Source organism: Gossypium raimondii, chromosome 13 (assembly GCF_025698545.1).
Source record: "Gossypium raimondii isolate GPD5lz chromosome 13, ASM2569854v1, whole genome shotgun sequence".
In the NCBI taxonomy this organism is placed as follows: domain Eukaryota; kingdom Viridiplantae; phylum Streptophyta; class Magnoliopsida; order Malvales; family Malvaceae; genus Gossypium; species Gossypium raimondii.
In genome coordinates this window covers 6,844,162-6,868,044 of record NC_068577.1, presented here as the reverse complement: position 1 = coordinate 6,868,044, position 23,883 = coordinate 6,844,162, and the positions used below count along the sequence as shown (strand labels likewise).

At 34.7% G+C, this 23,883-nt stretch overlaps 1 protein-coding gene across 2 annotated transcripts; it reads left to right on the top strand.

The window, feature by feature from the left end:
• The first annotated feature begins 312 nt into the window (after nucleotides 1-312).
• Nucleotides 313-16,197, top strand: LOC105782186 (BRASSINOSTEROID INSENSITIVE 1-associated receptor kinase 1). 2 transcript variants are annotated; one of them, XM_012606742.2, is made up of 13 exons: nucleotides 313-777; nucleotides 5,134-5,277; nucleotides 6,015-6,147; nucleotides 6,234-6,305; nucleotides 11,098-11,241; nucleotides 11,773-11,844; nucleotides 11,950-12,003; nucleotides 12,089-12,165; nucleotides 13,996-14,127; nucleotides 14,315-14,653; nucleotides 14,806-15,200; nucleotides 15,512-15,844; nucleotides 15,917-16,197. In XM_012606742.2, exons 1-12 carry the CDS (start codon nucleotides 699-701, stop codon nucleotides 15,827-15,829), a joined length of 1,959 nt encoding a protein of 652 aa, XP_012462196.2. In that variant the 5' UTR covers nucleotides 313-698; the 3' UTR covers nucleotides 15,830-15,844; nucleotides 15,917-16,197. The 2 variants fall into 2 exon arrangements, with proteins under 2 accessions (XP_012462196.2, XP_052482429.1); XM_052626469.1 differs by having other exon boundaries at nucleotides 314-777; nucleotides 15,512-16,197.
• The last annotated feature ends 7,686 nt before the right edge of the window (nucleotides 16,198-23,883 follow it).

The following is a 23,883-nucleotide window of genomic DNA, read 5'->3' as shown; positions in this document are numbered from 1 at the left end:
GGTCCAGATTTATTCTGGTGAGTTGTCCTGATATATTTTGGGTTGTCACTTTGACTTTAATTGTTATAATGTTATTTAATACTTTATGAGTGTGGTGATCTGATTGTAGCTCCTCATATAGTTATTACTTCAACTTCAAATATATAAAATAAAGTTTGGATGCTAAATTAGTGTTCTGGAAAATCTCCGGCCAGCTGTTCAATTATTGACTGATTGGTAGATGCTTTCGCCTCTCTTGGTCTAAAGGTTTGTGGTGGTTAGAAGTTAATGGCCCCATACTGAGTGCATTTTCCTGGTTCTAACACAGAAAGTCTTGAGAAGACGCGTATAATAACAAGTTAACCGGTTCAACTCAACTCGAGGGCTAAATTGAGGGAGTATTTGTATAGTTTGTCATTTTTCCCTTGAAATTTAAAGGTCTTTATGAAGACTTTGAGTTAGCCAAAATTATCAAAAGAACAAAAGAAAGGGAAAAAAAAAAAAAAAACAGCTCTCTCAGTCTGTTTCTCACCGGTCACTTCCGACTAACCAAACATAGAGAAAGTGCCATTTTTTCTTGAATACTGAATCGAACTTTTTTATTTTTTGGCTTTAGTAATAGACTTTGGATCAGTCAAAGTGGAAGATTGGCGACGATCTGTGGGTGTTTGGCCCTTTAAATCAAAGCAACAACAACAACGACAACAACAAAAAGAAAGATGGAGCTGTTCATCTCTGTTTGTTTATGGTTGATTTTGGCTTTGCATTTGGGTCTCCGAGTTGCCAGCAATGTGGAAGGTTCTTTACTGTTATTTTTCTCCCATTTTGGCCTTTTCTTTTATTGCTCTTTTTAAAAATGAAACTATCTATTATTTGACGAAAGCTTTAGGATTTAAATCAAAATAATAACTTATTAGTTATTTGTCCGTACTTGTCTCTTGCATGTTTGGTACCCATAATTTATGCGCAAATTTTGGATACCATTTACGCTTAATTCTGGATTTGAAGTTTGGTGAAATTATCAATGCTTTTTCTTCGTCGATGTCTCAAGTCACGTTTCATCAAGGTATATAGGACTTATTTAGAAGGTTTGCAGTGGTCTACATTAGAAACTCACTTAGGTTTCAATCATACTTCTAACTAGAGGTGATCATGGGTTGGGCTACCCGTCTCGGCCCGACGGCCTGCTCAAAAAATAAGAGGGTTTGGGTAAAATTATAGGCCTGAAATATGGGTTTGGACAAAAAACGAGGCCCGTTTAGAAAATAGGCCGAGCCTCGGGTAAAACTTTTTTGGCCCGGCCCGGCCTAAATTATATATTAAATATATATATTTTTATTTTTAATCAAATATACTTTTATTTTATTATTAATTTGGCTACTATTTTAGTTCTAATTTTTTTCAATTTTAATATAACCACTTTCTATTATATTTTTAATTTGTGTATTGTTTTAAGAATTGTTTTAGTCTCATTTTTTATTTGTTTTTTGTTTTAATATTTGTTTTAAATTTTTTAATGAAATAAGCTAAAAAGAATTTAATATGGGCCGGGCCGGGCTTGAGCTTAGCAATTTTCTTTTGGGTGGGCTTGGACAAAATTTTAGGCCCGTTTTCTAGGCTCGGGCTCGGCCCGGGCCAAAATATGGGCCTAAAAATTTATTCAAGCCCAGCCTGAATCCGGCCCGGCTCGAGCCCGGCCCGACCCAAACCCATCCCGGCCCGACCCATGATCACCTGTACTTCTAACAGATTCATATTTTTTTCAATTTCTAACTTCACATGCATATAGGACCTTACTATGCTTTCACACGTACATACACTCATCAATTACATGAGAAGACATCATCATACCCTAACCATTCATTTTTAACATTCATGAGTCAAGTTAAAGACTCGTCTGAAACTTATATTTACTCCAACACAGAGCTTTTGTTTCGATAATCCTACCTATACCAGCAGTAGCAACTATTTAAAAGATTATAGACTTCTATTAAAACTTCATTTACAGACAGTTTACCAACATCACAATTTTAGACGACCCTCATGCAGATCCCCCAATTCACACCCTATTGTTATTATACTTCTTAGCATCCTTACTCTTACAAAATGATAATATACAGAGTTATCAAACTTACCAGGAGGTTGAAACATCCACCGATTAACCTACAACCAGCTTAGGGAAGAAGAAAAGAATATTAAAATTTAAGTAGAGTCTAGAATTTGGAACAAAAGGAAAGAAAAGACCTTCTGAATGATCCCTTCTTACCATAGATGTACCAATTTCTGTTAGTAGAATTTGACAAGTGTCCAATACATTACCTAAATTGTCCTTTTAAGTGTTCTACAAAACCAAGAGAAATAATAAAGAACTTTTGAGAAAATGCTCTTTAAGTAGTCAATCCATTTAGTTGATTCCCAACTAATCCTATTATAGGAACAAATTGGACAGTGCTCAAACAACTAGGTGTGCTCCACCTTAACAAGGATTCACGTTTAGCGATGTCATATGGACAATTAGGTCTCATACAGTTTATTGCCGTAACTTTGAGATGTAATCTGCCATTGCTTAAAATATTTCAAACCAAAACCTTAGATATCATTAACGGGTGGATACTTATGTGCCAAACTTTAGTTCGCTAGAAGCATGAGAATTGGCAAATTATACAATTATAGTGCTCTGAAATAGGTTCACATATCTCTACATGCCTTCTTAGATCCGTCAACGTTGGGGTGTGACACCATTAAACTTGTCTGATACCTTGCATAATAGTTGCTCGCAAATTGCGCTCTAAACGCCAACGCCCACTACCCCGTAATGACTACCCAATCCATTGGTAAACCGAATTGTAAAACTACATCATCAAGTGTAATTATACACTCACCGTATGAAAGATGGAATGTATATGTTTCATGTCTCCATCTTTCCACCAAAGCGCTGATAAGTGTAAGATCTAATTTAGTCCCCCCGAGCATACGAGACACGTGCAAGAATCTCACATCTTGCAAATGTTGTTCAATAACATACGATGCCCTCTCACTTAAATTGTGTATGTACATGTCCAAAATCCGATCTTCAGATTATCAAACATAAAAATTTATAAAATTAATAATGTCAACAACTTAATAATTAAATTCATTAAAATTAAAATAATAATAATAATAATAATAATAATAATAATAATATTCTCTTACCTTTGCAATTAAACATCGAAAATGTGTTTGTCATCCAAATAAATAAGTGGCATTGACATTTTAAAAATATAAATTTCAAATAAAATAAAAAATTACGAAATATAAAATTAAAACAACTAGAATTTGAGAGAAATTGAAAGAAAAATTAAGAACTAAATAATTAAGAGAATTGAGAGAATTGAGATAATAGAATTTGAATGCAAAAGAAAAAGAATGAGTTGGGTTTGTATAGCAAATAAAATGGAGGTTAAAAAAAATTTAGCCGTTTGAAAAAAATGTTGGAAATTAGCCGTTGGATTTTTTGACCGTTGGGAAAAGTTATCGTTGGACGAAAACTTATTCTTTTCAACTGAGATGGCAACAGAGACACTGAAAGAGTGTCCTACAGAGCGCACTTTCTGCCACCTTAGCTGAAAGCAAGTCCTGTTGGATGCTTTTTCAGATTCTCTCTCCAAAATCAGCCTATTTTCCTAAATTTGAGAAAATTCGACTTATTTTGCTAAATAAGTTTTAAAATGGCATATTTATCTAATTAACACTCAAAATAAAAGGTATAAACATCAGGTCAACTAGGGGTAAGTGAAAAGTTGTTCCATCCTATTACCATTCCTTGAGAAACACAATTCTTTTTTTTTTGGGTCATGAGAAACACCTTATTACCTCTAATTTCGTCTTGCTTCCTCCCTTATTCCAACCCACATATCGTCAACCTTATGGTAGGCGCCAGTCACCCCTCTTTCTTTTTCTTCTCTTTTTTGGCTTTCCTTTTCCTACCTACTAGCTCTCCCCCTCCTCTTTCTCCCTTTTCTCCTCTTTGCTGCCTCCCATGGTTATTTTCGATGTGGTCCTTGATTGGGTGATCATTGCGGACCTTGCTAGAAATAGCCACCCTTTCGTCTCTTTTCCCTGCCCCTTTTCTTTCCTCCTCCATGCCCACCTTTCCCTTGTCGGTTTCCTCTTGTCTTTCCAACAAGTTTTTGTAGAATAATAAAGCTGGCATTGGGCTTTTCAATTGGCTCCTCCTGTGCAGTGACGAAGCTAGGGGAGCTGGTAGGCCCCGACCTCCCTAAAATAGAAAATTTTCTATTTAGGTCCCTTTATAATTTATAAAATTTTAAATTAATAATAAAATTACACTTTAGCCCCCAAAATGATAAGAACTTAATTTAATTTTTTTTAAAATTATAAAAATATAGGCTATTAAAATGAAGAAATTACATTTTTATTATCATAAAATATACAATTTAATTCTACTTCACCCCTAATTCTGTGTGGAGGTTTCTCTTTGTACTCATATTTTGCTCCACCCTTCGGCGGTGGATTTCTTGAGCTGCCCATATTTAGTGAAATATGCTAGCTTGAAACAGGTCCATTATAATGGGGCAAGGGCATGATGAGGCTCTACATATGGCGACTTCTTCACTCTGATGGCTGAACGCCAAACCTTTGCTTCCTTTAAATAGGCAATGACTGCTTGGTTAATCAGTATGCTCTTTTCTAGAATTTGATATGTTGACCTTTGGTCTTGACTTGTTCTATCTGTTCGATTTGTATCAGTCTTTGTCAGTATGTATATGTAGTCTTGCGCTTTGTCTGTATGTATATGTAGTCTTGTACCGATTGTAGATTTGCTGAGGGCTTTCCCTTCCTATGCATGGTTTTCCCACGTCCAAAAAAAGATCCACTTTGACTTGGCCAAAAAATTTTCACTAAAAAAAACAAAAAGAGAAACGAAATCACCTTTCTCAAGTCTCACTGGTCAATTCCGAATACTTTCCACCTTTTTTCTCTCTTCTTTCCCGCTTGCCAAACATAAAAATGAGTGCCAAATTTTCTTGACTATTCAATCAAGCTTTATATATATATAGGCTTTAATTAGTTCAGAGAATAGTGTTTTGGAAGTTCATTATTTTCGTTTTCCTCTCAACGACCAATACTTGAGTGACTTTGTATCCATCAAAGTCGAAGGATTGGCGACGCTGTGGAGACTTGGCTCTTCACATCAAAGCAACCAAAAGGAAAAAAAGATGGAGCGGCTCATCTCTGTTTGTTTATGGTTGATTTTGGCGTTGCATTTGGTTCTTCGAGTTACCGGCAATGCAGAAGGTTATTTACCCTTTTTTTAATTTGCCTTTTTCATTTTGTAATCCGATTTTTTTATTTCACTTTTTTTAAATTGAATTAATATTATTTAACTAAAATTATAGAATTCAAATTGACAACCAGAAAATAGAATAATTTATTAGTTATTGGTATATTATTGGATTGGGTTTAGTCGTATTGATTAATTTCTGGGAAAATTTTAGATACCATTTACGTTTAATTCTCGATTTGAAGTTGAAAAAAATGACTTTTGTTCTATCATATTTTAGATTCAAAAACCCTTTTACTCTCCCACATAAAATTTATTAATGGTTTTTCTTTTTTTCTTTTGTCAAAGTCGGAAGCCTATTGATAAGTTATGGTACGACGAATGTTATTCGTTTGATTGGTTTCAAAATTATTGGGTATATCAATCCAAATAATGGGTTAGATTGGAAATCGATGATCTACCGATACCTACCAAATTTTAAAAACATTGGATACTATTTTTTTTTTTATCTAGTTAATGACTCGATCATGATAAGAGGTATAAAAATCAGGTCAACTGGGGGGAGCAAAAAGCTGTCCCACCCTGTTACCATCCTTGAGAAACACAGTTCTCTTGTTTGCAAGAAGTGACATTAATTATTCAAGGTTTTGTAGTTCTTTGCACTTTAAAGATATGTATGCAGGTTCGTGACAGCTGAGACTGATGTTTTGCAATTATCCATAATAAATTGCTCTCTTGTGGTATTAAACAGGCGACGCTTTGCATGCATTGAAGAACAATTTGGCTGACCCTAATAACGTGCTTCGAAGTTGGGATCCAACCCTTGACAACCCTTGCCGATGGTTCAATGTTACATGTAATAATGAAAGTAGTGTAACAAGAGTGTAAGTTTACTTATAAATTATCTTTTTGCTATTTCAGTTGCCGTTTTCTAGTTTGATGTGATAATTTCTTTTTATTGTTAATTTAGTGAAGTTGGGAATGCAAATCTATCTGGTAAATTGGTTCCAGACCTGGGTCTTCTTACGAATTTGCAGTACTTGTAAGTTGATAATTTTAGATCTGGTGATTACTTTTTGCCCACACATTGTTATTGTGCACTGTGCTGTAAAAGATAAATATATGGAGGAAAAACAGAAAACCTGGGTCTTCTGTGCTTTTGTCACTTCGCACCAGGTTTTATGTGTAATGCCATCTTACCCTTGAAGATGGTTGTAGAAATTGTTCATACATAATATCAAAAGCGTACAAACTATTTATAGGCTATAATCTACTCTTTAAAAAAAAAAAAAACTGAAAATATTAATATATAATAATAGCTCCAATGACTCTTGACCTTTCATTCTCCTAAAAGAAAAAAAACTATTAATTTAAACCCATTAAAAACAACATAACTCTTGACATTTCATTTAAGTTTATTCAACAAAACTCCCCTATAAACTTAAATGCTTCTGCCATCCTTCATGCCGATTAATTTCTTGTAGTTGTCGAAGAGTACCATCGGTAGCGGTTTTGTGAAGATATCCGCGACTTGGTCCCCGACTTGCCACATGCACTAATTTCACACTTCCTTCCTTTACATGATCTCGGATGAAATGAAAACGAATGTCAATGTGTTTGCTTCTCTCATGATTCACTGGGTTCTTTGCCAACTCAATCGCTGATTTATTGTCAACTCGTATCTCAGTTGCACTGAGCTGTTGTTGCTCCAACTCACCCAACAAATTTATGAGCCATATAGCATGACACACACACCAAGATGCTGCCATATATTCAGCTTCACATGTCGATAGTGTCACAATTGGTTGCTTCTTTGAAAGCCAAGCAAATGCTGTGTTACCCATAAAGAACACATATCCCGATGTACTTTTCTGATCGTCTAAATCTCCACACCAATCACTGTCGGAATATCCAATCAGCTTGTAATCTTCCATATATGAATAGAATAACCCGAGTGACACCGTTCCTTGAATGTACAATAGGATTCGCTTCAAAGCCTTCCAATGTGAATAAATCAGCTCCTCCATGAACCGACTTACAATGCCAACACTTAACGAAATGTCAGGCCTTGTTCAAGTGAGATAGCGAAGGCTTCCCACCAAACTCCAGTATTTACTCGCGTCGACTCGTTCTCCTCCATCAAATTTTGAGAGTTTTACACCTGGTTCCATTGGTGTTGATACCGGGTTGCAATGTGCCATCTTGTACTTCTTCAAAATTTCTTTGCATACTTCTTCAAAATTTCCTTTGCATATGCCTCATGTGACACAAAAATACCTGTCTTTTCTTGTCTAACCTCCAAACCAAGGAAAAATTTCATTAAACCCAAATCTGTCATCTCGAATTCTTGTGTCATTTTGCTCTTAAAATCTAGTATCATCTCACCATTATTCTCCATAAAAATGAGGTCATCGACATAAAGAGCAACAAATAACATATTACCTCCATTCTTCTTCACGTAGAGGGCATGTTCATAGGGACATTGTTTGAACCCATTCTCCTTGAAGTATGTATCGATACGAGTATTCCATGCCCGTGGTGCTTGCTTCAACCCCTAAAGTGCCTTCTTCAATTTCAGCACCTTCTTCTCTTCTCCATTTTTCATGTACCCTGGTGGTTGTTCGATGTAGACTTCTTCTTTGAGCACACCATTCAAGAATGCCGACTTGACATCCATTTGAAATATTGGCCATTTAAATTGAGCCGCTTGTGCAAAGAGCAATCTGATTGTCTCCATTCTTACAACGGGAGCAAATACCTCGCCATAATCGATCCCCCCCTTTTGCTTATATCCCTTTGCAACAAGTCGGGCCTTGTACCGTTCTAACTCGCCTTGAGCATTCATCTTTCTTTTGAACACCCACTTCACACCAATGGGTTGACTTCCTTTCGGTAATTCCGTTAACTCCCATGTGTTGTTGCAGTCAATTACTTTAATCTCCTCATCTATAGCAGTTTGCCACTTCTTGTCTCGCACCGCCTCTTCAAAACTTATATTCTTGGAATTTGCCAAAAGACATACAATATGTACCTCATTTGTTGAATCATACAAATCTTGCAAACTTCACATTTTTGGTTGTTGCAGTTCATCTTCATCATCGGTAGTTTCAAGATTTGTCGGTATGATTGTTGGTGTAGCGATTGATGATCCTCCATCTTTGATGATAACCTCCATTGAGTTATTCCAATCCCACTCGCTTGCTTCATTAAATCGTACATCACGACTTACCACAACTTTTTTGCTTATCGAATCAAGTAGCTTGTATCCTTTTGTTTTCTCATCATACCCAATAAAAATAAACCTTTTGCTTTTGACTACGAGCTTTATTCTTCGCTGATCCGGTACATGTGCATAAGCCTCACTACCGAATACTTTGAGATGAGAAACTGATAGTTTTTGTCCGCTCCAAGCCTCCTGTGGTGTTTGATCATCCAACTTCGCATGTGGACATCGATTTTGCACATAGATGGCACATTGCACAGCTTCCGTCCAAAATTCCTTCGGCATCTTCTTGCTCTTGAGCATTAATCGAACCATGTCGAGAGCAGTCTGGTTCTTCCTCTCAGCCACACCATTTTGTTGGGGTGAGTACGGTGCAGTTAGGAATCGTCTTATGCCTTGCTCCTCACAATACTCCATGAAAGCCGTTGAAGTATACTCGCCACCTCTATCAGATCGTACAGATTTGATGTGTCTACCAATTGCTTTTTCCACCATCACTTTGAACTTCTTGAACACCTCGAATGCCTCGAATTTTTCTTTAAGAAAATAAACCCAAGTTTTTCGTGAGAAATCATTGATAAAAGAAATGAAATACCTTTTACCGCTAAAAGATTCGGGGGTGATTGGTCCACATATGTCGGTATGAATTAATTCGAGAAGTTGCTTAGCCCGATATTCTGCTTTCTTTTGAAACGAAATTCTCGCATGCTTGCCAAACACACATTCTTCACAAAATTTTCCCTCATAGTCCATATCCGGTAGCCTATGCACCATGTTCTTCTTTGCCAACTCGTTTAGACCACCATAATGTAGGTGGTCAAAACAGAGATGCCACAGCGACGCCTTGTCTTCAACATCAACTCGCAAACATTTTCCTCGAACGCTTTTCAAATTCAACTTGTACATGCGATTTCTCTCCATTTCAACTAGAGCGACCAAATGCCCTTCCTTATCTTTCAAGTGTAACACCCGATCTTTCATAAATACTGAATAACCTTTTTCCATGAGTTGCCCTATACTCAAAATGTTACTCTTGAGGTCTGGTATGTAATACACATCTTGGATTGACCCAACTAACCCATCCTGTTGTAAATAACAAACAGTACCTTGGCCTTTTACCTCAACCTTCGACGCATCTCCAAATGACACATGTCCCGTTTCAACCTTTCGCATCTCTTTGAATAGATGCTTGTGCCTGTACATATGGTTGCTTGCACCCGTGTCAAGGTACCATACCATGTTGTTGTTGGTTTTGACTTCGTTGTGTGCCATAAAGAGAAAACCTTCTTTTGCCTCCTCATTTTCCGTGGTTAAGTTGGTTGTCCCTTCCACCTTTTTTGAGACGCGACATTCTTTCGTGAAATGTCCCGCCTTACCACAATTGTAACACTTATCAGAGTTACAATCCTTCGCATAGTGACCATATTTGCCACACTTGTAGCACTTGACATTGGAATAATTCGACCATTCGCTTCTTCCACGACCACGTCTTCTTCCACGCCAATTTTGTTGGTTTAAATGCTCATTCTCCTCATAATTCCCTTCTTGACCTCAGCATTTTCCACCACGACCATTTCCTTGATCTCCACGACCACGACCTCTACCTCGAAAGCTCTGAGAATAGAGAACTTTTTCATCTTTGATTGATACCTTGGTTTGAAGTGCTTGCTCGAGTGTCTCCTCTTTCTTCTTCTTCTTACGTTGTTCATGTGCCTCGAGAAAACCGGCGAGTTCATCGACTGTGAGTGTTGCTAGATCCTTTAACTCTTTTATGGCATATACGATATTTTCGAAACTGTCAGTTAATGATCTCAAAATCTTCTCCACAACTCGTGCATCGGTTAACGTTTTTCCGTTTCGGTTGAGTTGGTTCACCACGGTTTGAACACGCGTGATGTAGTCAGAGACACCTTCTGATTCCTTCATCTTCATGCCTTCTAGCTCGCTACAAAGAGTTTGAAGGCGGACTTGTTTAACTCGATCGGCTCCTTTGTACACCTTCGCTAAAATGTCCCACGCTTCTTTTGAAGTTGTTGCACTTGCAATCTTCTCAAAGCCCGACTCATCAACAGCTCGAAATAACATGTACAATGCCGCCTTATCTTTCGATCGCATTTCTTTCAACGCTTTGTTTTGAGCCGCCAGATATCCCGCAGTAGTTGTTGGTTCTACGAAACCTTCTTGGACCACCTCCTAACCATCTTAAGATCTGGGAAGAGCTTTCATTTGGATGCTCCAATTCTCATAGTTCACATTTGTTAGTCGAGGCAGTGACACATTACTAGTCACACTCTCCATAGCTCTAATACCAAATTGTAGAAATTGTTCATACATAATATCAAAAGCTTACAAACTATTTATAAGCTATAGTCTACCCTTTAAAACAAAAAAAAAACTGAAAATATTAATATATAATAATAGCACCAATGACTCTTGACCTTTCATTCTCCTAGAAGAAAAAAAAAACTACTAATTTAAACCCATTAAAAACAACATAACTCTTGACATTTCATTTAAGTTTATTCAACAGGTTGTATATCCACTGGGTTTTTTACAGATTCAGTCAAAGATGCTTAGTAAACTGAGTCAAATTTTTTCTTTTTTATGACAGGGCGCTGGTTGGTAATAACATATCCGGGGTAATCCCAGAGGAACTTGGAAATTTGACCAACTTGGTGTGCTTGAATCTTAGCATCAATGCTTTAACCGGACACATTCCAACCACTCTGGGCAAGCTTACAAAACTGCGTTTTCTGTAAGAACACTTTCTTTTCTTCATTTTTCTTTTGTGTGGTTAATATACTTAGTTCCATTGTGCTTTTGCTCTGTTGTCATGTTTGTTTTGGTATATTTGGAAGAATTTCATGCATTGATATATTGCTAGCTAGCTGAACTGGGATGGGTCTTACAATCACACTGCTTTTCACGTGGAGTTCCTTTCAATTTGTGAATAGTGAGTGGCCTTGATAAGGATATGGAGAATTGAGTTGGTGGGATTGTGATAGAATACAAGTATGATTGTAAGACACATGTCAACCATTATTAGCAAGAATGAAAATTAGAATAGGATCTAGGGGTTGGACTTATCTAGCCTGTTGCTATATAAAGAATTGTACTTTGAGTAGGTGAACAGTTGAATCGGAGATTACCTCGTTCATCACTGCAACTCTTATATGGTTCAATCTGTGCTCAATTTATTTACCGATTAAGCTTATTTTTGTATGAATACATAACTAGTCATCTTATCAATGTGCAATATAATTGATGCTTTAATTTTGTGGAACAGGCGTCTCAATAACAACTCATTGACAGGTCAAATTCCTATGGCCTTAACTACTATTGATACACTGCAAGAGCTGTGAGTGTTGCTATCTCATGTATATAATATTTTTCATATTAGCTGTTTTAGCTTAGCTTCAGGAACAATACATAATGGCATGGGATATTGTATCATCTGATGCAGGGATCTTTCAAATAATCGGCTAGAAGAACCCTTTTTTGTGTCAATTCCTATCAGGTTTTTCTTACTCCCATTTTTTTAATTAATACAAGACTCTTAGTGTAGGAGTCTCTTAAGTAATTGGTGCACCTCTTTTCCACAGTTTTAATAATAATCTACTCAATTGTCCTCCTCCTACCCCATTGCTTCCTGTTTCACCAACAGCTCCAACTTCATCAGGTTGGTCTCGATTCTGTTCTTATCATCACTGCTAATAATACTAAACTGTGCCTAAGTTTGGGGTTTCTTTCTTTTTTATTGTTAATATTTATTCTTTTTTTCTTGAGATATTCCTTGCAATTTTGTTTGTATTTCTTAATTTACTTGTCATCCTTTTTATCTTCATTTTTTCATTCAATATTTTTCATTTAAAATAATAAAAATATGCTTGGTTATAGAATTATTAAGTTGAATTATAAATTATATAATATTCTAATATAAGCATATAAATATAGTTATTTTAATTAATATATTTAAGTTATTTTTAAATAATTTGTCACGAATATTAATTGGATTTTTTTCTGTCTATTCTTTTAGTTTTTGGGGAGGATATACAATTACATTAGCGCAAAATTAAAGTGGTTTTACATCTTCCACAACTTTTTATAGGATTAATATTTCAACAATCTAGCCATTATATTTTGATGCTTTGTTCATGTAGATCATGCATGTCAAGTTTGACGATATTAAATTTTTTAACTATTTGCTTTATGTAAAATACTATCAAATGCTAAATATATTGATATAGAGAATATTTTAGACCGATATGATAGAGATATTGGACTAATAAAATTTACATACATGACAAGTACAAATGCCTTGATAAATTTAATGGTTGGATTGTTAAAATATTAATCATATAAAAGTTATGGAAGAATATAAAACTGATTTAGTTTTACACTAATGTAAGTGGATTCCTCTCCTTCACTTTTTGTTTTTAAATAATTTTTATGCAAATGTATTTTAAATATTTTACTTAATTTCAATTCAATTATATATTAAATTATTTTTATTTAAGATAATTTAATTAATTCATGTCAACGTTGATATCAGTTCGAATGCAAGTTTAAAAATACTAAATTTTAATCTAAGTAAAATTTAAAAATTAAAGTAATTAAGTTTTTAACTAAAATGTAGGAAAATGAGTAGAAATTTCAAGATAAATAATAAAATTGACATGACTTGTTTAACACTTCAACTTTAAGTTTTAACCTTTTATTTATTTATTTATTTATTTTTGCTTCTTTTAACCTTTAGACTTGTTTTTTGTCAAATCACTTAAAATTGATGAAAAAGTTTACGGTTGTTAATTTTACTTGAAATGGCATATACATGGATGACATGTCAAAATTTAGTTTAATTTTTAAATTTTAAAAAATTAAAATATTTATATTTTAATAATTCTAATTATTTTTAATTTTTTAATTTTTCAAAAATTATAATTTTTTTAAATTCTTAAAATTAAAAAATTAAATATTGATGTGTCATCCACATGACAATCTACGTGTATGCCACTTCAGCAAAGTTAAAAACTGTTAATTTTTTCATCCACTTTGGGATGATTTGATAAAAAACAAGTTTAAGACTAAAAAGGATGAAAAGTTAAATGAATGATTAAAATGATTTTTTTTTTAAATTGAAGGTGCTTTTAAAATTTACTTAGGGTGGGTTTGGATGAGCGATTGGGTACGGTGCGCTGTGTTTAGTTTATTTTTTGTCTCATTCTACACTATCGATACAGTATTTAATCTCACCGCCACCGCTATTTTTACACTAACCGCAGATAAACGTACTGCCTATCCAAACTCACCCTTAGTAAATAGATGTTTTAGGATTTGTGATTTTCTTCAAAATTGAGAGGTAAGTGCCTAAGTGGGATTTTTCAAATTACAAGGGCAAGTATACATAAAATTTCAAAGGAATATGTGCATTTTACACCAATGACCAAACTTTAGTGGATAAGTGTTTTTCACCTGAATATTTATATTTATAGAACTTTGTTGTTTACAGGTGTCAGTGGCGGTGCTGTTGCTGTTATTGTTGGAGTTGTTGCTATAGCTGTCTTCTCGGTTTCCGTTCCTGTGATTATATATGTTTTGTGGCGTAATAGGAAACGGCAGCATCTTTCCTTTAACCGACCTGGTTAGTTTTTTTTTAAGGCTAAAGGGTTAATAGTCAAATAATCCATTAATGGAAGCGGTTGAGAAATGCTCAATTTGGTGCAAATTGGTTCTAGGGGTTTAATTAGTTTTTCTTTTTCTAAAAGAAAGTTTTAGTTGATAGTATCCCATTGAAGGCATATATTCACTTCATCTAATTTTCTTTGTAGCTAAGCGCCCAGAGTTTCATTTGGGACAACTTAAATGGTTTTCTTTACGTGAACTACAAGAGGCAACAGAATTTTTTAGTGAGAAAAATGTGGTGGGTAGTGGTGGTTCTGGTAGAGTTTATAAAGGTCGCTTAGATGATGGTTCTGTTGTGGCAATAAAAAGACTGAAACAGAGGCGTACTCAAGGTGGATTGCAGCAGTTCCAAACAGAGGTCGAAATGGTAAGTATGGCTGTGCATCGGAATCTACTACGTCTACGTGGCTTTTGCTTGACCCCTACAGAACGGCTGCTTGTCTATCCCTTTATGCTTAATGGTAGTGTTCGATCCTGTTTAAGAGGTACTGGCTGTTCGGTCTTTGCTTATCTATTTAGACATGTTTTATATATGTTTGGCAAATGAGGATTGTCCTTTAAATCCAAGTACTTAGTGAGCTCTTCTTATTACAGTGAATCATTTATTGATTTGATTTTTACATTCTCTAATCTCTAGAGCGTCCAGAGTCTCAAGCACCACTTGATTGGGGTGTAAGAAAACGGATTGCACTGGGGGCTGCGAGGGGGCTTGAATATTTGCACGATCATTGTAACCCCAAGATTATACACCGTGATTTGAAGGCTGCAGATATATTGTTGGATGAGAATTTTGACGCAGTTGTTGGAGGCTTTGGGCTGGCCAAACTGATGGACTACAAAGATACTCATGTCATAACTGCTGTTCGTGGCACAATTGGTCATATAGCCCCTGAATACCTGTCAAGTGGAAGGGCATCAGAGAAAATTGATGTTTTTGGGTATGGAATTATGCTTCTGGAACTCATTACAGGACAAAAGGCTGTTGATATTGCTCGGTTAGCAAATGATGATGATGTCATGTTGCTTGATTGGGTATGTACTGTCTTCCTATCATGCATAAACTCAACGGTGATACATTCCAAAATTTCAACTTTATGATTCTTGTCTAGTGTTGAAATCATCATATTCTTGCTTCACTTGGTTGGCCAAAAGCAAGACGCTAGGTACACTATTGCAGAAATTCACAAGTTTAAGAAGGTCCATTAATTTTGAGAATGTAACAAATGACATCAATATTTGTCAATTGCGACTACATTAAGTTCAAGTACAGCTTGGAAACTGTTATGATTGGTTTTTTGGTTTCACATTTTAGCTTCAACTTGGTAGCAATGCTTACATTTCAGGTAGAAGGGCTACTGAAAGAAAGGAAGTTGGAAACGCTGGTCGACTCTGATCTTCAGGGTAATTACATAGAGGAAGAAGTGGAACAGCTAATGCAGGTGGCTCTTTTATCCACTCAAAGCACCCCAATGGGAAGGCCTAAGATGGGTGAAGTGGTGAGAATGGTGGAGGGTGATGGCTTGGCTGAAAGATGGGAAGATTGGCAGAAGAGGAAAATGTTCCATCAAGAGTTTAACAATACCCACCACCCCAATGTGAAATGGTTTATCCCGGACTCCACTTCTCGCATCCTTCCAGATGAATTATCTGGTCCTAGATGACCACTTCTACAAATAGTAAGTCTTTTGGCTGAGCTGGTTTTGTACTTCAGATGAACCACTTCTCTCTTGTTACTGTAACTTTTATAGGGTTATGCCAATGCCAACAACAGTGGTGAAAACAGTAGGTTCTATAGGAAAAAAACAGCATAAGAACTAAGAAGGGCGATCAAAGCAGCATCCACGTACGTTAGTCTAAACTGATATATTGTTTATTACATTAAACTTTTATGCATCCTTTCTATCATTCTCCTGCTTTCCTGCTTATAACTCATTTTCAAAAGTGTCATTTCTTTTCCTGTAAAATGACACTAGAGGCTGATGTTAAATATTTGGATATGCCGTATGAAAAACTTAGAAAAAGTTAAATATACCTGTATCGAATACATATCCAAATGCATATGACATAGCTGATGGTTATTTGTTTCTTTGCAGATGAAATTTTCTATGGAAATCGTGATTATAGTAAATAGGATAATGCGATGTCTCTAGCAAATATTCCATAAAACATTTCTGGGAATTTTATTGTTATGTGATGGCCACCTTGTCTCAAGACCTAAATGGGATTGTCTCGATACTAACATATCAAGTCTCAAGATGTTAAACTCTAGGTTGAACAATAAGGTAAATTTTGTTCCGACGATCTTGAGACATGTTTATGTTCTTCCTATTTCGAGACTAATAGAAAATCGACCTAAAATACACCATACAAACCACTCCTAATTGTAACTAAAACTTACCCAAACATTTCACCAATGTAATCTCGTAAATTCATCTCATGCAAACCTCACCAAACGCCATCAACTCATAGTAATCAATATATCAAGGCTTATCCTCCTAGTTAACTCATTCAAACTTATATAAACCAACATGTATAATTACTAATTCAAGGATAAAATTATTATAGGCCAAACACCAAGGGTACAAAAATACCAGCTTAAACACTAAACCAAACAACCTAATGTCATATCAAACACACACAAAATAGGCAACAAGATGCCTTGACGACTTCTAATTTACTGTAACTCTTATTCAAAACCTGTGCACATAAATAAACATAATCGGTCGCTAACTAATAAATAATTAGTAGTGTTAATATAATTCAAATTCAATACAATAAAATTAAACTAATCAATACACGGTAATTATCAAATTTTACTTTTCTACTCTTTTCTTATTTATCAGAAGTCTATAATGAAAAATTTCCTTTAACTTTTTTCATTCTCTCTCATTTTATACATATTGAACTTTTCATAATTTCATGTCATAATGTATCCGATACTTTACATGTCATTTATTAATTGACGATAGACATTAGAACAAATATTTAGATCTATATAATGAGTAGGCCCGTGAACATCTGAAAATTGAGACTACTAAATCTGAATGTCAATATATGTCTACAACCTTCTAAGAATTAAGACTATCCACGACCCTCTGAAAATTGAGGTTACTTACGACCTCTGGAAATTAGAACTAATAAATCATTGATATCAATAACCTTATGGCATGCCAACTATACTTAAACTGCGTTTACCATCGTTTAATGGAGCATTCACAACATAATTATCATTATAACACATATCATCATAGTATCAAGATTTCAATACTTATATATATAAAGCACAATTTCAACTATTCATAACTTGATTCAACTATCACAATGTTGAATTCATCATTCAGAGTTTGAAAGGAAAGATACCATTAATAATGACTAGCTAATCTACGAATGCATAATTGAAAGTGAACTATAATATCACTAACTAAAAACGACTATCTATCAACAACTTTGACTTTTCCTTTGTCTTGAGATAGTCCTACGCCGCCTTTAGCTATAAAATAAATCTGAATACAAATACTCATTAATCACACAATTCGAAACATAAATCAACACAATTTATACATGAATGCATTTTACTCATTTTAGACCTGATAAGCTCTAATATTTGAAATGCTTGTAGTCTCTGTTCTCTTTATCGAATCGAAAACCGATTTTATATTTCTTCATTAGGAACCTCTAATTTTTAATCCATGACATGATTTTCTAACAACTTTCAATTTATTTAGTTGAATCACTAATATCATAAAATTAACTATAGAGATCAATTAGATTTTAATAAAATCCAACACTTTTCTCTACTTAGATTTTTCTCTACTTTCTAATTTAGTATTAATATAATCTAATCTCTTTATTCATAAATCCATCTGTACCGAGCTTAATTTCATCAATAGTCATTAATGACAACATAATTGAAACTCAACAATTAAAAATTTAACACATTTGCATGAATTATCAAACTTAGATGATCAAAATTCTATAAAAAAACATCAAAGGAAACTTTTTCATCTTCATTAATTTGGACCGAATGCAAAATGGAAGTTTTCTTCTTTACTTTGCTACGGTTTGGAGAGATTATTTTCTCTTTCCCACTAAAGGTTAAATATATGTGTGATTAGAGATTTAATTAAATTAATAAATCACTAATCATGTCTTGTAATGTCGACTAATGAATAATAGTGGTGAAAGCCATGGAATTTCACTACCGTGATATTAATTATGGAATATTTATTTCCAAGTACTTGGTTATTAGCTTATTAAGAACTTATAAAATTTCTAATCAAATTTCTATTCATTTTAATCACTATCCAATTTAATCTTTGTACCATTTATACTAACTTAATTGATTTAATTATTAACTAATTATGTTTCTCAATCTTGTATTCGATTCATGATTTTCTCGATTTAACTTTTCGGATAGCTCGATTTAAATTTTTTATCCAAAACTTATGAAAATTGGATTGTTAGAAATAACATAATTTAAATTAAGATAATATAGTAATATATTGTAATTAATTAATTAGTGTTATTATTATTCCTTCAAAGTCTTAATGAAGCCACTTTAAAACAATTTTACCTGTAAAAATGACTCTTACTGAGTACATTCTCTCCATTTTAGCATCTCAATAATTCTTTGCAGGTCCTTGTGCTTTTCTTTCTTATTTTGTAATCTCGAGGTAAGCTTTTGTTGCGCCAGCCCTCCGGTTTTGTTCTGCTTCCTTCCTAGTTCCAGCCCACTGATCATCGACATTATGGCAGGTGCCAGTCACCGTTGTTTCCTTCTCCTCTTCTCTTTTCTACCTTTCCTTTTCCCACCCACCAGTTTTTCCCCTTTATTTCTCCCTTTTTCTCATCATTGCTGCCTCCCATGGTTGTTTCCGGCGTGGTCTCTGATTGGGTGACCGTTGTTGATGTAACACCCCAACCTTGACGTAGACATTATGGCTGAATCAGAAGATGTTACAAAGAAAAGTTAGAAATCCGTCTTTTCTTTTTTTTTTTTAAAAAAAGGCACCTCTGAACGATTAATGGGCTAATAATACTTTCATAAAAGGGTTTTTTATATTGCTCTGAAAAGTTTCCTAAATAGTACAAGAACCTGAAACAGGACCATTGGCCAGGACTAACCAAATTTAAAAGTTGGAAACATGTGGGGAAGAATAGCCCAAATTATGATTTTTTTTTTATTTCCTGTCAAAGATACCAGTTGAGCAAGAAGGAAGCGTAATAGGTCAGTGATAAAACCTCGATGAACAACAAGTAATGTCAACCCAAGCATTAAAAGGGGATCATCCTCGAAAAATGACATTCTACATTCATCATGTATACACATCTTGTTAGGAGCATTTGATTCATTCTGATCATAACATCCTAATCATTTGCCACAAAATAGGCCCATGAAATAAATTTTATAGGTCATGTTACCCAAAGAATGGTATAACAGATCAATGAAGTTACATATACCCCTGAAGTTGCAGTGGGATGGATTGAAGTCATTATGGCAAATCTTATCTCCCTGAAGTTGCAGTGGAACAGGTTGAAGTTGCAGTGGAGCAGACTGAAGATAGCGAATCTTATTTCCCTAAAGTTGTAGTGGAACAGATTAAAATTACAAATTACAAATCTTATCTCCCTAAAGTTGCAGTGGAGTAGATTAAAGTTATAGATCTTATCTCTTTGAAGTTGCAGTGGAGTAGATTGAAGATAGTAGATCTTATCTTTCTGAAGTTGCAGTAGAGCATATTAAAGCTATAAACCGTATCTCCCTGAAGTTACAGTGGAGTAGGTTGAAGTTACAAGTCTTATCTCCCTGAAGTTGCAGTGGAGCAGACTGAAGGTTACAAATATTGTCTCCCTGAAGTTGTAGTGGGGCAGATTGAAGTTATAGATCTTATCTTCCTGAAGTTGCAGTGGAGTAGATCAGAGATAGCAAATCTTATCTCTCTGAAGTTGCAGTAGAGCAGATTAAAGCTATAAACCTTATCTCCTTAAAGTTGTAGTGGAGCAGGTTAAAAATAAACAAATCTTATCTCCCTGAAATTGCAGTGGAGTAAATTGAAGACAGGCTACAAATCTTATCTCCTTGAAGTTATAGTGGAGCAGATTAAAGCTGCAAACCTTATCTCCCTAAAATTGCAGTGAAGTAGGTTAAAAATAGCAAATCTTATCTTTTTAACGTTACAGCAGAGCAGATTAAATCTACACACTTTATCTCCCTAAGGTTGCAGTGGAGTAGATTGAAGACACAAATCTTATCTCCCTAAAGTTGCAGCACACATATTGAAGCTATAAGTCTTATCTCCCTGAAGTTACAGTAGAATATATCGAAGCTACAAGTCTTATCTCCCTGAAGTTGCAGTGGAGTGGATCGAAGCGACAATTCCTATACCCCTGAAGATGCAGTGGGTTGGAATGAGGCTAACTGAAGAAGAGAAGCACCCAAATAAGTCAAGACTTGGCAAAACTAGACAAAATTGGCCCTTCAAAAGTCTTTGCTCCATTCTCGTTACACGACAATAGGCAAAGATGGGGCAGCTGTTGTGAGCCAATTCTGCTCGGGGCCCATAAAGAATAAAACCCCATTACAACCCAAACTAAACCAATTACAGACCCAACAAAAACCAAACAGGCTTAAAACCAAATTTCCCAATTCAAGACCAATTAGCCCAAACCCAAAAAACAGAAAAAACAAAAAGAAACCCTAGCCCGTGCCGCCCCTAACTCCCCTAGGTCTACCACCGCCTCTGCCACCTCTGTCAGCACTGCCCTCCACTTGCACCACCACTTGCAAAGACCAAAAGCAGAAGTGACAGCAAATATACAAAAATAGATTAAAACTTTGTAAAATGGCTATATAAGCCATGAAAAACCATTGTAGTTTTTTCCCTAGGATTTTTTCTTGAATACAACAAAAATAGATTCAAGTATACAAACAACAAAAAGCAACAAAGCAGATTGAAGAAATTTTCCTGTTTTTGAAACTGTTTATATTCGAAAATTTCTATTTTCCTTTTGTTTTAAAAAAAATTGTATTTATATATATAATATATAATAAAAAGGGGATGAAAACTTACCAGGGGTGTCCGACCACCGTCCACTGCGGAGGAGCAGCAGAGCCAAGACAGTCCTTCTTCGCCGAATTCTGGGCTTTGGCCAGAGGGAGAGGGGAGAGCTTTTCCATTTTTTTTGAAAATAAGGGCTAAATGATTTTTTTTGTCAAAAAAATTTAACTTATCTAGGCCCCCAAAACGACGCTGTTTTGAGACTGGCCTCAAACGCCCAAAACGACGTCGTTTTGAGACTGGCCTCAAACGCCCAAAATATCTTTTTGGGGCGACCCAATTACCTGACCCATTAACCCTTAGGATCAGCGTGTTTTTTAACGGAAGGCTAATTGCGCCTTTAACCCTTTCGCTTTTTTATTGTTTACAATTAAGTTTGTTTCATTTTTAATTTTTGCCCTATAATTTATTTCGGCTTTCAATTTGGTCCACCTTAAAGCTGTGCGTTTTGGAGGGTGGGGATTGTTGCCCATTTTGGTCTCTCCTTGTTATTCGCGCATTCTACTTGGCCCTTATCCTTTTTATTTAATTCTGATTTACCCCAAAATTTTGTTTTAAAACTCAATTTAGCCCATTTTTTTCTTGTTATTTTTGCTATTTTATTATTAAATTAATTAATTTAATATTATTATTACTATTATTATTTTCCTTTTTATTTATTTACTTGTTATTATTATCATATTATTAAATTAATTAGTTGTGCATTATTATTTTTATTATATCTCTTTTATATTTATTTACCTAATAATTTAAATACATCTATTCTATTTTATCATATTATATTTATTTATTCACATTCTTTTATATGATTACAAACCTTAGATTATTCATTATTTATTATTTTATTATCATTCATATTATTCTCATTATTATTAGTATTTATTATTTTAAAACCCTTGTATATCCCATTTATTCATATGGTTGCTTCGTTGTTTTTATTTTATTTTATTTTTTAGTTTGCTTGTTATTTTCTTTTATCTGTAATCACTTGTTTGTTTCGTTAATTCATTCTCGACTTTCCTATTGTTTTTTAACGCATTTATGTTGTTACGTATATTATCATCGTAATTTATTTTCACAACAAATTTTTGATACATTAAATTTACTCGATACGTAAATTATGATTTTAAAATAAGTAATACTTTGTATTTTGAGATCCGAAAGGTCGTACCCTAACTTACGGGGTTTCAAGTTTCTCGATAAATCTGAATAAACAAACATTTAAAAAAACTAAATTTTAAATTGTAACACCCCCTAACCCTAAACCGTCGTTGAAACAGGGTTACGGAGTATTACCGGACATATCGGATAACTTATAACTAATTCACAAATAAATAACATACATAGCATACTTTAATCAATACATCACCTAGATACATGCCACATTATCAAAAGAAAGGTACATCACTAAAATTTATCTGAGGTCGGGATTACTCTGGATGATGGACCGAACACTGGCTTTCTACTAACCTGCTCACGGAAACAACCGTACGCTGAGCATGAGAATACTCAGTGGTATTACCATAATTCAAATTTATAACATTAATCGATAAATTATATACATTTAATTAATGTCTATAATTATTCATTAATTATCTCATATTTTAAATCAACTTGATAATTAATAACAATAAGCAATATTTCAAATCTTGTATTTAATTGTATTCATACCTTATTTCACTATCTCAATTCCATTGAATTTTTCACATCTCATTCCAATAGTTCATTTCAATTTATATACAATTCATTCAATTTATCACTATATTCAATATCAATTTACTACACCAAAATAGGCTTTTCGCGGCATTTTTTCAGGGCTATAGCGGCATTTTTTAGCGCCGCAAATACTTTTACCGGCGCTTCGATAAGCGCCGCAAAAAACGCCACTACTGCCTGCGTCGCTAACTTTAGCGTTGCTTTTTGTAATAAACGCCGCAAAAGATAAAGACCTTCTACGGCGTTTCTTTTATCGCGCCACTATAGAATACCGTCTTTAGCGGCGCTTACACAGAAACGCCACTATAGGTGGGAGTCTTTCGCGGCGCTTATGCAAAAAACGCCACTACAGATCGGGTTTCTTTACCGGCGTTTGTACAGAAAACGCCACAATAGATATCTGCTCTACCGGCGCTTATACAAAAAACGGCACTATAGATCGGGTCTATAGCGGCGCTTATACAAAAAACGCCACTATAGCTCGGTTCTATAGCGGCGCTTATACAAAAAATGCCACGATAGCTCGGTTCTATAGCGGCGCTTATACAAAAAACACCACTATAGATATGTTTCTTTATCGGCGCTTATAAAGAAACGCCACTACAGATATGGCTCTATACCGGCGCTTATGCAAAAAAACGCCACTATAGATTGGAGTTTTTTGCGGCGCTTATACACAAAACGCCACTAGAGATTGGTGGCTTTAGCGGCGCTTATGCATAAAACGCCACTAGAGGCGGGTTCTTTAGTGGCGCTTATCCAATAAACGCCGCTAATTTTGGCAGATTTGAAAAGTTTTTTTTTATATTTTCAGCCCTCCTGTAAAAAAAATCAGAAGAAACCAAATCTAATCCAGCCAAAAGTAATACATGTATATAATATTTAAAATAAATGTCAATAAATAAAATAAAATTCAGATTATTCTTACAAAATTGTAAAAG

Excerpts from the sequence above, each read along its gene's own strand:
- LOC105782186 (XM_012606742.2), top strand. The coding sequence starts at position 699 with ATGGAGCTGTTCATCTCTGTTTGTTTATGGTTGATTTTGGCTTTGCAT. Across the intron at positions 6,306-11,097 it reads CTTACGAATTTGCAGTACTT|GGCGCTGGTTGGTAATAACA; the intron begins GTAAGTTGATAA and ends TTTTTATGACAG. Across the intron at positions 15,201-15,511 it reads ATGTCATGTTGCTTGATTGG|GTAGAAGGGCTACTGAAAGA; the intron begins GTATGTACTGTC and ends CTTACATTTCAG.